We start from the raw sequence: 13095 nt of genomic DNA, 5'->3' as shown, positions 1-13095 counted from the left end.
CAAGCAGCAGCAGTTGCGCAGTGAAGTGTTTCTGGAGAACGATAAAATACACGGATGTTATTATTCTGTACAGCACTGGGAAAAGTAGTGGACCCGAGAGGACTGAAGCTAGCTAGCCTCACCACTTCAGTAAAGAATGAAGCAAACAAGACCAATGTACCCCGATCCTAATGACCACAATAAAGCCACACTCTAGCTTGACAGTCTCCTCTGGTGATGCAGATGACCGCTGATATTTCACCTGTCCAATTTGAGCCGCTGGGGGGCCCAAATCGTGAAGGACCCCCTCATTACAGCGCTATCAGGAGCTGCTAGAGCAGGTTGCTTTTTAATGAATCCTTACTGACAGACATTTTCCAGCCCAAAGACTACAGTAATGAGCTCCCACAGTGCTGTGTGAAGCCAGCTCAGATTGCCCTATGCATCTGTGGACTCTCCCTAGCCTCACGAACACTGTGGGTTTGATTTCTTGAGGCGTCAGTGTGCCTGCATGCGGGCATCGCACTCAGCCATGCAAGTGTACAGAAACACACACAAAATGCTAACATACATGCTCTCAAGTGAATTAAGTGCACACAAATCTAGGAACATGCGCCCGTGGACACATCAAGCATCAAATGTACATTGGGAACATGGACGCACACACACGCAGACACGCCTGCACACACAATCTGTTGCACTAAATAATGCTACTTGGGACTTGGCTCCCTCTGCGTTAATAGAGTTTACTGGAAAAAATGCTGAAAACACCCACATGCAGTACACACATCTGTCAGCATTGAGAACAGCCTGACAGATTGTGTGTGCTGCTTCTCATTTGTTTGGAGATTTATGGTCTCGGTGTGCGCTTGTCAGCCACAAGCAGCATACCTTCTGCCTTCTACCTCATAAGCATCAAGCTGTTGAGGAGAAAAGATTGCGGCAACCGGGAATTAGAAAGTTTGTGTTTAGCCGACTGTGGAAAAAAGAAGAAAGGGAGAGCAGGAGAGGTTAGGGAAAGAGAGGAACGGGGAGCTACGGGAGCATGCCAAAACGAAAGCACAGGAGGAATGAAACGCAGAGGGGAAAGAGAATGAGAGAAAAAGAGCAAGACAAAGCTGTACAGAGAACGGGAGAGCATCTCACAGAGGGATGTAAAGAATAGGGGAGCGCTACATTGGCTGGCTATCTTTCCTAATTAGTTTCCATTTTCCCTTTCAAGATTAGCTGCAGAGGACCTTCTCTTCTGGTGCTCATGAGAGAGAGAGAGAGAGAGAGAGAGAGAGAGAGAGAGAGAGAGAGAGAGAGAGAGAGAGAGAGAGAGAGAGGGCAAGCTTGGCTGCACCCTGAACACCAGTGTTTTATTTCCCGCTGTCTACATTCACCCGGATGACATTTTCACCGCAGTGACGCCCAATAAACCTCCCTACAGCCTTTCTCAATGGACCTCATCCCCTTCATCCTCTCCCGGGATCGTTCACACGGCTGTCCCTGCAGTTATCCCATTATAAGTGACTTGGGTTGAAATGATTACTCATGACAGGGAAATGGTTGATAGTAATCTCTACAAGCAGACTTGTAAGATGATAAAATTCACAAATTCAGGGAACCTGCTATTATCGTGTGAATAATGCCATGTGTAATGCCATGCTCTTAGAAAAGCTAGAAAAAAATGACTGGAAGACTTACTGATTTGTTTGGCAAAGGATACTAAAATAAATAAATACATAAAATGAAGGTTCACACTTCAAAAACAGTTCCAAAAACAAGGGCTCTTAGCTATGTTTCTGATTAGTACTTCTATACCTCTGGAGACCCATCCTTGCAAAACAGATCTTACAGAGGATTCCTGAAGATAAAAGTTTTAAGATTTACAGTAACCTTGTTCTTTTTAACTCTATTCATCTCCTGTTTTATTTGATTAATGTACATTAATTTCTGGTGTGAAAATGTAGCATCAAAGACTAAATAATCCACTGAAAGTACTGTTTGAATAGTCAGAGATCAGAGAGGGCTTGCTGAGATCTCTAAGAGAAGGTTGGGGAAACACTCTCCATTAAAATGTCACTAAATCTAATGCAGTTAACAGTGTGATGTTCTGGTCAGGAAAACTCCATCAGCCAACATCCCAGAAGAGATGATTATTTCATCAAAGCATGTTGTTAACAATGTGGCAATCAACTCCTAAGCAACTGCACCACTATTGTTCCTATAAAAACTTGATGGGACATCCCGTGTTGCTCTGTTGTAATGCATCCAAGAGATGATCAGAAGGTTGAAATTCTAAGTAAAGAAACTATAAGAATTTTACTGTAAATTGCAAATCTCTATGAAATGGATGACTTTTGGCATCTTAAGTCAACGTATACTTTAAACTCAGATGTATCCCTCATTTCTATAAGAGCGTTCTGCCTCAGTAGCAAACTGAATAACCCACAATGGTGCAAACTACGTATTAGCCTACCAGCTCATATGCACCCTAAAGGCATGTGTGAATGCAAAGTGAGTGCAGTGCAGTGCATCAAAGCAAAGTTTGACCTTAGTATCTCCATGGTGCATGTACAGTATGAGTGTATAGGTTCCTATGTGGCACACTGGCATAGTCATACCACGGACAGCACAAAATGTCCTTATTTTTCATTCATATGTTCTTGCATGTAGGATTCTATGGCTTTCGTGAAGGGAGAACATTTGTGTGAGACTTATAATGAAAAAAACAAAGATCTAAATCAAAATGGGCTCTACAGTTTCACATAAAAAAAAAGAGAAGTGAAACACTGAAATAAAACAGACAATGAAAACAGGTGTAAATAACTTCCCCCTCTTATTCTACCTTTCTGTCTGACTGTGAATCTTTCAAAAATAGAATTGGAAAGTTTCCTTTCAGAAGCAAACTTTCTGAGCTCTCTTTGTCACAATTGTATTCTCCACTCTTGGCCAAGAGATTACAACAGATAGCCAACACTATTACAGTTGTAGGTGACAAAAACAGAAATCAAATGTTGTAGAATTATGCACTGACATGTTGACATAACATTTGTAACTGTTGACAACATCATCTAGCCTAAAACCACGAGGTTTTACTCAACTAGAGTCATTTTTCTTATTTACATAACAATTAGCCCACAGCTGGCCCATACCCGCCCCTCGCTACCAATAACACAGTCTGCGTTAACACCCAGAATCCAGCCCTGCCTGGCAGAGTCGCTAATGATAATCACAATAATAACAACAACCTTAAGCCAACTCCCCAGTCATTTTTAATTGGAAGATTAAAACTACCTTGACTGTAAGTAAATCAAGAACATACCAGGTAAGCTTCATTACTATTATAGAAAATGTTGTGCAGCTTTTGACATCTCATTGGGTTTGTTCATAATTTGTAGTTAACCTGAGTAACTGGCCTATGTCGCCGGATGGTAATTTCATGACCGAGTGGTAATGTTAGGTAGCTAGCGGAGCATGCAGCTATAATGTGGTGAGCTGCTAAGTCTGGAATGGGAAGTGAAGGTAATAAAATTAGAGCATAGCAACAACGTCATCAGCTGGTAAGTCATGAAATTACCAAAAAGTCCAAATAGGTTACCTCTCTGGTATGTAATGTCTTAGTTGGGCTATTGTGTTATTGTCAAGAGAAACTCCGCTTCAGTAGGCATTTCTTTAAATGTGTCAATGAGATTAAAGTAATCAAAGAAACCAGCAATACACATTAATTTCAAAATACATGTGTTTCAGTCTGAAGTAATCAAGCAAAATATTCAACAATTAAGTTGTAAGAAATTAAGGAGTAACATCTCACTGAATCATCAGAGAGCAGTTAAATGTAGTGAATTAGGCCTCCCTCGTGTTCAGCAGATGCCTAGTATGTACAGCAGGCTACATTATATACATGACATGGTAAGTTTCAATCATGTAGCCCCTTACCTCTACTTCTAGCATCTTGTTTTAAAATATCAAACGATCTTCATAGTTTGTTCTTGAACTTGGTTTGTTTTTGTCCTTGATATCATATGAGGAATCTGTAGAGGTTTGCAGTATAATATCCACAGTCCTTGTTATTGTCTTTCACAATCCCCAAACCGAACATCATACTTGCCCCTTGCTGAGCGTTATGACCCATCTTCTCATGCACTGATTGGCTGGCCAGACCCAGATTTTCCACCCAGATTTTCCATCGGCCAAGGGTCTTGACTGATAAGGCAGCTGTGCACAGCTGCACCGAGCCCCCCCACCCAGAACCCCCCACCCAACTGCCACGCACCCCACCTCCGAGATTTCACGGGCATTACAGCTACAGTTGTGGCATTCCATTCCACTGAGATCGGTAATTGAGAGGATCTGAATCCCTGACAGTGTAAGGACATATTGTGCTAATATCTCACAAAATCCAGTGTTGTGATAAGAAATGTAACGTTAATTAGCATTTTGCGTATTATAATGCAACCATTACTGAACCGGGCAAGTTGACTAGCAGGTGAAGGAGGGGAAGAACATCCACATGACGCTCTCACTTGTGAGCTGCCCAATATAGCGGCAGCCATTTCCCGCAGAGCCGCTCCACAGGAGCAGTTGGGGGTTAATTGCCTTGCTCAAGGGCACTTGTTGTTGAGTGAGAGGATGACGCCTCTGGTTCACTTTCCCTGCCCAGATTTTCCCAGCTGAACTGAACTAGTGAGTCAAGCTGGCAGCATTTTGATCACAAGCTTTGTACACTTCGTCAGGGAGTCATTGTTTGACCTTGATATTTCCAGACAATATGTAGATATTACTGGCTCACGCATTTCCATGTTATATAATGTCATATACAGTAAATACAAAAGACAATGAAAACCCTTGTGTACAATACAATCAGGCAAGTCTATATAAATGTGTTGCTATTTTCATATATATCCTACTAAAGATACATATGTCATCCACAGAAAATGTAGAAGAAAGTTTCCGTACTGTAATTCCTTTCCCTGTTACAGAGAGTTCATCCTTATTAATGCGTAGCCTGCTAAGCGAACCTTGCTGTCTTGGCAGATGGCAGTGAAGTGTCAGTAAGTGATTCTGGCCACGTGCCCCAGCATAACGCCGGTCGGCAAGGGAGGAACGCTGCAGCAGTAGGCCTCCTAAGCCTTTTAGCGGTGGAAAACACTCCCGCTATTCTCTGACTCAGATTGGGGAATAGCGATTTTCCACCGAACACCATATCAACAGCCAAACAGCGCAAGGGCAACAAAAGGAGTTGTCTGAATGGTTTAGAGTTGAGCTAGCTCACTGGGACAAATGTGGCAGAGGTAGTCTAGGGATGTCCCTCTGTATAGAGATGCCCTGGTCAAAGGGTGTTTACGAGACATGTGGAACACAGATGAGCTCCTTGCAAAGCTTGCAGGCTCCCTGAAGTGTTGCAAATCCTCTCTGAAAAAAGTTTTGTTGTAGATATTTGCAGATGACTTTATCATTCGCCTTTACCATGCCAGCCAGCCAGCCACCCTTGTCCTGTCCTGTTTAAGATAACAGAGTCAAAAATCACAATTTACAATCCAGTTTAGAAGACCAAAAGCACTGCCACTAACATGTGTATGGCCCATAAGTGGAGTTCTAAGCTTAAGTAAATAATTCATCCTACATTCAAAAGCCATATATGATTAATCTATCATTTGATAGTTGCCAAGCTCTTCAGCTGTAAATGACTAGGACACTGTTTGATACCAATAATAATTTACGTGAGGGTAAGATCCACAGCATAGACTGCCTTCACTCTGTATGGAATGTTTTTAAAGGGGGGTTATTTTTCTACACCATTCTGCCCTGTTATATCTGGATAACCAATCTACCATGCCAAACTACACACCAATCAATAATCCATTGAGAAGCATCCATGCAAACCTTTTCTTTATAGAACTCTTTTAAAAAAGTGGAGTTCCACTCAACTTAAGAATGCTTATCTCACTTTTGCATGCTACATTAGTTCCAAACTAGAAAATGAACAATTATTCAGCTACTGGACTAGGACAAACTCTTGTCTCTGGCTATGGTATAATATGGTAATTGGTATGGTATGATGGTATGGTAAGGTAAGATAGTACTGAACGTTCCCTAATGCAGACCAAACCCTCCAAGGACACATGAAAACTGAAAATTCTCCTTTAACTCTTTCCTTTGCTTTGAACAAGCACAAGAAATTCCCACAAGCCATAGGCTCCATTATTATTCCCTCGGAAATGAAGACGGCTGATGAGTATTTGTATTGGAATACTAGAGACTTCAATACGGCCCTCTCTCCCGCCTAAGCCCATAGTCTTTGAGTATAGTACGCTCCTCCAGATTCAACACTGAGGCGGAGAGAGGAGACAATAAGATGTGATTGCTTTTGCAGCTCCAGACAGAAAGACAAGAGCACAAGAGATGCAAAATGGGGCATTAATATTTGTATTAGTCAGGCTGGGAGCGACGAGAAGGGGAGAATTATGCAGTGCTCCGCTCCATTGTTACTGAGACGGTCAGTGGCAGCAGCAGTCGCAGGCTATGGCGTGTGAATCCATGGTCTTCCCTATGGAGTGCAGTTTAAACAAGCAGACAATCCCCTCCGTTTTGTTTTAGGATGTGAGAGAGCATGTCTTGAAATGTGTATGTGTGTGTGTGTGTGTGTGTGTGTGTGTGTGTGTGTGTGTGTGTGTGTGTATGCATGCAAACGCACAATATATGGATACTTGATCCACATTTACAGTTTCCATGCCCACTGCAAAGTCCATGTGTGCATGAAAATATATGGATGCATGCATCTAAGATATTTGTATGCTAATCTACCATGTGTCTACAGTGTGTGCATCGCCCGTGTTTGTGTGCACATTTAGAGAGCTGGCGAACCAATGAAACATCAAAAGGAACCAGTGGGGGACTGTTAAAAACAAACACACACACACACACACACACACACACACACACACACACACACAGAAGCAAAGCTGCTGCAGGGGTTTCTATTGCATCAGAAGAGGAGGCGAGACTCCCTGACTCCCTGAGAGGAAGAGGGGCGATAACCAATCCTGTATAAGCTGCAGGCCGGCAACAAACGGGGGATTCAATAAAGCCAGCATGTGTGTGTGTGTCACCAGCTAAACAGATGAGGGAAATGTACTGGCATACGAGCAAGCCACTGCTACTGTACATAACAATTAGGAACACACTGCATGACATGAAAATGTGGAATTTGAACTAAAATTGGAAAATATATGCATATGACACAATTATAGAGGACGTTTTTTTTTTTTTAAATATGGTTACATCATAATGTATTTTCTAACTGTATAAAATACTGTTAGTATTGGTATCAGTACTATCATGCTCTACGCCATTTCCTACCTTACCTTGTATCAGTCTGATTAACATTTTTTAATTGTATGTAAAATACATTGTAGTAAGTTCTAAGGCAGCACCGCTACTCTTGTTGCCATTTCAGAAAATCCTTCAGCTCTGTCTGTATTCGCTGTATCAGCAATAGGAATGCGAGGGGCCTTTCAGAATATCAAGTAATTTCACGGTTAAGATGCTGGAGGCCTACAGCAAGTGCTTAGGTTAGCATATGCTCAACAGTACCATCTCCCGTGGGCTACATCAAAGTAAGGGTCAAAAGGGTCTGCTCAGTGAACATAATGTATTCATGTGTGAGGTGGAGCTAATGATGCATTATAGCCTTTCTGTTGCTCTTTACAGAGTCTTGTGTGACCTTGTCATGCTTAGAGGGAAACCTTGACATTTGATTTTTAGGGTGCGAATACACCTACGGTTTGTTTTCTTTGGTCAGACCCATAGTTGAAAAGTTTACTTTGTTGCATTTTTGTATTTGGTTCATTTGGATTCACACTGCCCACTGTCATGTAACCTGTCATCGAGCGAGATCGGAGATTTTGGCAGCGGAGCAGGGGAGGTCAAAACAAATCTGATTCTAGTCTCTGTACCTTTAGATAAGAATGATGAACTGTGCTCTTTCCTGTAATTTACCATCTCTGGTCTTCATGCCAGGTAAGAACACTTGAATAAATAGCCAAAAATGAGCACCAGTCCAGACTGCCCTCGGTTTATGTTGTTATGCTTGACTTTGCAAGTATGACTCACTGCTGGCTATCAGATGTCAACATCCGGCTCCCTATACCCATAAACCTATATGGAATTCTGGATTCGGATTTGTTCTGACTCCCCTGCTCCCCGGCTGGCAAAATCTTTAATCTTGCCGGATGACTGGACTCTGTCCAATCAATGAGCTACATGTGAGTCTATGTGACTCTTGTTTACAAGCCCTAGTTCACTTGTAATCCGGCAGTGTGAACCTAAACGAACCAAATACAAAATTGCTACAAAGTAAACTTTTCAACTATGGTTTGGACCAAAGATACTGAGAGGTGTGATCAGACCCTAAACATGCCTGGTATGAACAATATCTAAGTCTGTAAATTTTCTTTGCTACATTACTATGTAATGGGAGAAAAGTTTCTCAATTTGTAAGAGCTTGTCAGCACTTACTCATCACTCATTGAAACCAATGTCAGTTGCATAGTGCAAGCTGCGAACTAGCAAGATAGCTTGCAGCTAGCCGTACGTATTGATTTGAATGAGGACCGCTAACAGCCCCCATTTTTAGATTAACTTAAGTGCCACTTGAGAACACTTTTCATCACAATCTAGCGAGACTAGAAAATAACAGACTCCAACTGAAAATATGAAGGTATTCTTTTGATGGTGACAAGGCATTCATTTTGGGTTTTAATCATAAGAAATTACAGTTTAGTCTTGGTAAATCAGACTGGCCAGGTTACTGAATTACTGATAAAACCCAGCTTCAGAGGCGTTCAACAGGCTGGGAGGCGTACCATGTGCTTGCAACATCATGGGTTTGAATTCAGCTCATGATTTTTGCTGCATGTCAACCTCTCTCTCTCTCATATTTTCCACCACGCTGAACAGTATACTGTGCAATAAAGTTGAAATGCCGTTAAAATTACCTTATAAAACAAGACTTGATCAAGAGGATGTGAATAATTGTAATTCTAGCCCTTTCCATAAAATTCCAGCACTTTCCACTTTCACAGTTGTCTTTTATCACCCTAGGGACTGCTCAAAAGCTCTTCTACAGCTAATCAAATAATTACCCAGGTGTTACTCTCCTGAGGGCCACAAGCAGTGAAACTTGCAATTGTTGCAGATGAGGTGCAACTTTACACTCTGTGAGAGGTGTTCAGGAAGGTTATTTCCCTGCCTGCAACCAATCAATAGCTGTGTTCTGTTCAAAGACTTTTGTCTGCTCGCTCAGACAGAAATGTTGAGAGCTCACAGCACAAGAGCCATATCCAACCTTGGTGAAGAGTGAGGCCTAAATGTGTGTGTCAACATGTGACCTACACTAAATGAGGAGAAGAGAAGACAAGCAAGCATGCACATACACAATGGAGAGTGATCCTATTAGAGACAAATCCACATAGAGGCACAGATTTACGCGAAAACACAAACCCAATATTGGCACTGACCTTGAAGCTCCAGTAGTTTGGTTGTTGCTAGGGGGCAAGAAAAAGAAAGAGCAAGGGAGACAGAGGGAGACAGGGAGAGAAAAAGAGGAGAAAAAAAAGGATTGAGTGTTAGACATTTTCCCATGCGTTTAGCTGGACAACTCTGTCCCCATAACAGATCAAGGAGAGGAATAGATGGATGGAAACAGAGCTGAGGGGAGCAAAAGGGAGAGGTTGAAGGGAAATGCTTTGTCACTCAGTCCCCCTGTGAAGCCACTGAAGTGACAACGCAAAGTGCGACTAATAAAGTTTAATGGTACATTATTTTATGGGAAGAGAAGGGAGAGAAACACATTTTGGATGTCTCAAAATGTCTACACCACTTTGCTCAAAATGACTGAAAAATTCCTAGTAAAGCATAAACAAACATTTAAATAAATGGTCAAATTTTCTGTACATCAGGCTCACTGAGAAAATGATGGGCTAATTATTGTGATGATAGCCAGATTAACTTCCGTTGTCCTCCACTGCCATCATAATAGGCTTTTAATTGCTTGTAATAGCTTCTCAGCAATTAATCAAATGTTTACAGTGACTTCACACACACTAATGATGCAGGCCCAGGCAGCTCCCAAATTCAACCCCACGCTCTCTCTGTAGACACACAATTGGCTGTCTTGTCCCCCGGAGCAGGATTAAAGCAATATACAGACACGGGATTAAGTAGCTTGACATTTTCGCTCTATCTGGGTAGCAGCCAACGTTCAGGTCAAAGTTCTTCTGATTCTTTAAGGTACAGCTACTGAGGCTATGTGTGGCTATCCATGACATGACATTCAATTGACAACTTATTGCCCTAATAACTAATGTTATTAGGGTTCACTGGCTACTGTACACTGCACTTCCTGGTTCATGTTTGGTCATGATTGGTGTGCAACCTACTCAAGATTCAGTCATCTTGAACTGCTGACTAAATGAAGAGTGTACTGTGTAAATTTCAATAAGGCACAGGTGTGGAGCTCTTACTAAAGAGCCACAGTATGCTGAAAAATTTCCGCTCATCATTTGGGCTGATGATGATGTAATGATAATGCCATCAGTCAGCTAACATGGCATCATCATCAGCATCCAAACACAAGGTCTGTGTGTCCCTGGATCCTGGGTCTTTTTAAATCCTCATGCCGATGAGAAAAAGGGAAGTACGAAAAAGACAGACTGGGAAAGCTCCTGCTAACCTACAACATGAATGACCTTGCAAGGATAAAAGGGTATTTTGCAATCTGTCTGTCATAAGCAAGAAGAGATTATTGAAATGATATGTAGTCACGACAGTTGACATATGCAATATAGCTGCACATACTGATTCTGTAGCTAAAGATTCATTGTCATCAACAGCTGTCATCTCCCTAAGCTAGTAATCGTTATTGCCTGCTCAATCATGTCAACAAAGTGTAACGTTATGGACATTTCATAATTTCATGACCTAGTTTAAAAGATGCCAAGCAAAATGTACCCATAGCTGCACTACAATACCAACTCTACAATGACTGATACAAATCCCAGTTGTCATGTGGCTGGTAAACATAATCAAAATCAGCCTGAGTCGCAAAGCCTGCATAGCAGATACAACCAGTCTGTATTTATTAAACTCTGTTTCATTAAGATGCAGTCCCCATCACAGCCAATCAGCCACCTTGTTTTGACCTACTCCAAATTCAATGAGGCATTCCCTATGGGTTAATCAGTGTAATGACACAGTGAATGATGCATCTCAACAGTGGTGAGATGCATCACTGATTCCCTCAAGTTTTGTCAAAATTTTACGCAGCTTTTTGTTATTTTTTCATGGCAACCTAACAAAATACAGATTTCATTAAATAAACCACAAATTGTTGGAAGGATATACTCCAGATCGTTCCCAGTGAGGTATGTTTTATCACCTTTCAGTACCTCATAAGATATTCATATTCGATTGGATTACAATAAATGCTTTGCAACAACTGCAGCAAAAGTGAGAGTGCGCAGATTCAACATTTGTGACGCAGTTGCTATTGCATTAATACAAATATTGACTTGCACACTTGTATATTTTTTGTGTGACTTTAAAGTTAGAGCACAGGTGTATGAATATTTTCTGTAGGTGTAAATTACATCATGTAAGTTCGTAGGTGATTTGCTACAAAAATGCTTTCATAATTAAGCTGTGGTGCAGGTGAAATACATCCATGTTTTGGAGGGAAGAATCTGTTTTTTTTGGGTGCTTTTTAATCCCTAATGTTTTGTCTGCTCTCTCCTGGAAAATGCTAAATTGCAACTTTTAAAATTCATCTCTCTTTATTCTGAATAAGAAGTGTAGGAAGCGGGATGGGCTAAGAAGCATTGGGGATGAAAGAGCAACAGGCCTGTGGGCTGCTCTGACCCAGATTCAGATTCAGCTTTGTGTGGCTCGCAGGCCTCCGTCCAAGCCTGCCGTCCAAGTTAGCACAATTGTACCTGATCTGGTGTCACCCAGCCTCAGTCAGCCTCCACTGCACTACAAACAAACAAACAAACAAACAACACAAACAAACAAAAAAAACAATGATTTTTTTCTCCCTAGGGACGCCAGCACTGGGCTAGCTGGCTGCAGTCCCATCTTCCTGCCTCATCATGTTTCTCTTTGTCTTATTTGCTTTCTTATCTCCATGGTATTGTTCATTTTACTGTTTTGTCCCGGCACCTATCCTATTGCACACTCAGCTGTCCTGGTGGGGGATTCCTCTTTGAACTGGCCCGCCAAAGGTTTCTTCCATTTTTTTCCCTATAAGGTTTTCTTGGGAGTTTTTCCTGGTCTTCACTGAGGGTCTGAGGTTGGTGGAGCCGGGTAGGTTGGGCTCAGCTAGGTAGTTTAGATCGGCCTGTTATATCTTTTCAACAAGCTATTTTGTGTCATTTTGTGTGTTATTTTGTTGCATACTGTAATACATCATTTTGTCCTGTGATTGATTGTTGATCGGTTAGATTTAGGCAGTCTCGTTCTCTGTAAAGTCCTTTGAGACATGCTTGTGATGAAGGGCTGTAAAAATAAACTTGACTTGACTTGACTAGGCAACAATCTAAAATCTGCATGCCCAGTGTTGATATGAACTCTTTGGCATCTCACATGGTAATTGGTATTTTGTCCTTGCTTTGTTCAATTGTCTCACGTTCATAAATTCCCCTATTTTTTCATGTTTTGTATGGGGATCTCAATCATTCTACTGACAAAATCTGCTTGCTTTTCAGCCAACTCATCCAGTGATATCCTTGCTCATTTGCACTTTCCCTAACTGGTAATGTACTCTTCATCCCTCACAGAAGCAACATATCAATCACCATGTTACTGACTCCTGTCCATCTCAATATATCCATCATGCTACATAAACCACATGTTCACCAATACCTCCATTCAAGCCATTCTTTTTCTATTTTTTGGTGTGAGATGTTTTTATAAGCTTGGGGTTTCTGTTGACTGTTTCTGGAGCTCCGGCAGAGATGCATAAGAACGCTCTCACAATTTCTGCTACCCCCACATGGAATAGCCTACAGAAAGAAACTGAAGAAATTGGTTAGTTTAAAGTTCGGTCTATGGAAGATGAATAAAATGACAATT

The 13095-nt window shown here is 41.5% G+C and overlaps 1 protein-coding gene across 1 annotated transcript in view; it reads right to left on the bottom strand.

Moving 5' to 3' along the window:
• srcin1b (SRC kinase signaling inhibitor 1b) overlaps positions 1-13095 on the bottom strand; it is a 67904-nt gene that overhangs the window by 27754 nt on the left and 27055 nt on the right. Inside the window, exon 3 of the mRNA XM_071899185.2 lies at positions 9486-9512. Coding sequence (XP_071755286.2) covers positions 9486-9512 — 27 coding nt within the window. The remainder of the gene's footprint in view (positions 1-9485; positions 9513-13095) is intronic.

The sequence above is a fragment of the Centroberyx gerrardi genome, chromosome 20 (genome assembly GCF_048128805.1).
Source record: "Centroberyx gerrardi isolate f3 chromosome 20, fCenGer3.hap1.cur.20231027, whole genome shotgun sequence".
Taxonomy (NCBI): domain Eukaryota; kingdom Metazoa; phylum Chordata; class Actinopteri; order Beryciformes; family Berycidae; genus Centroberyx; species Centroberyx gerrardi.
This window is presented reverse-complemented; position numbering and strand designations above follow the sequence as displayed.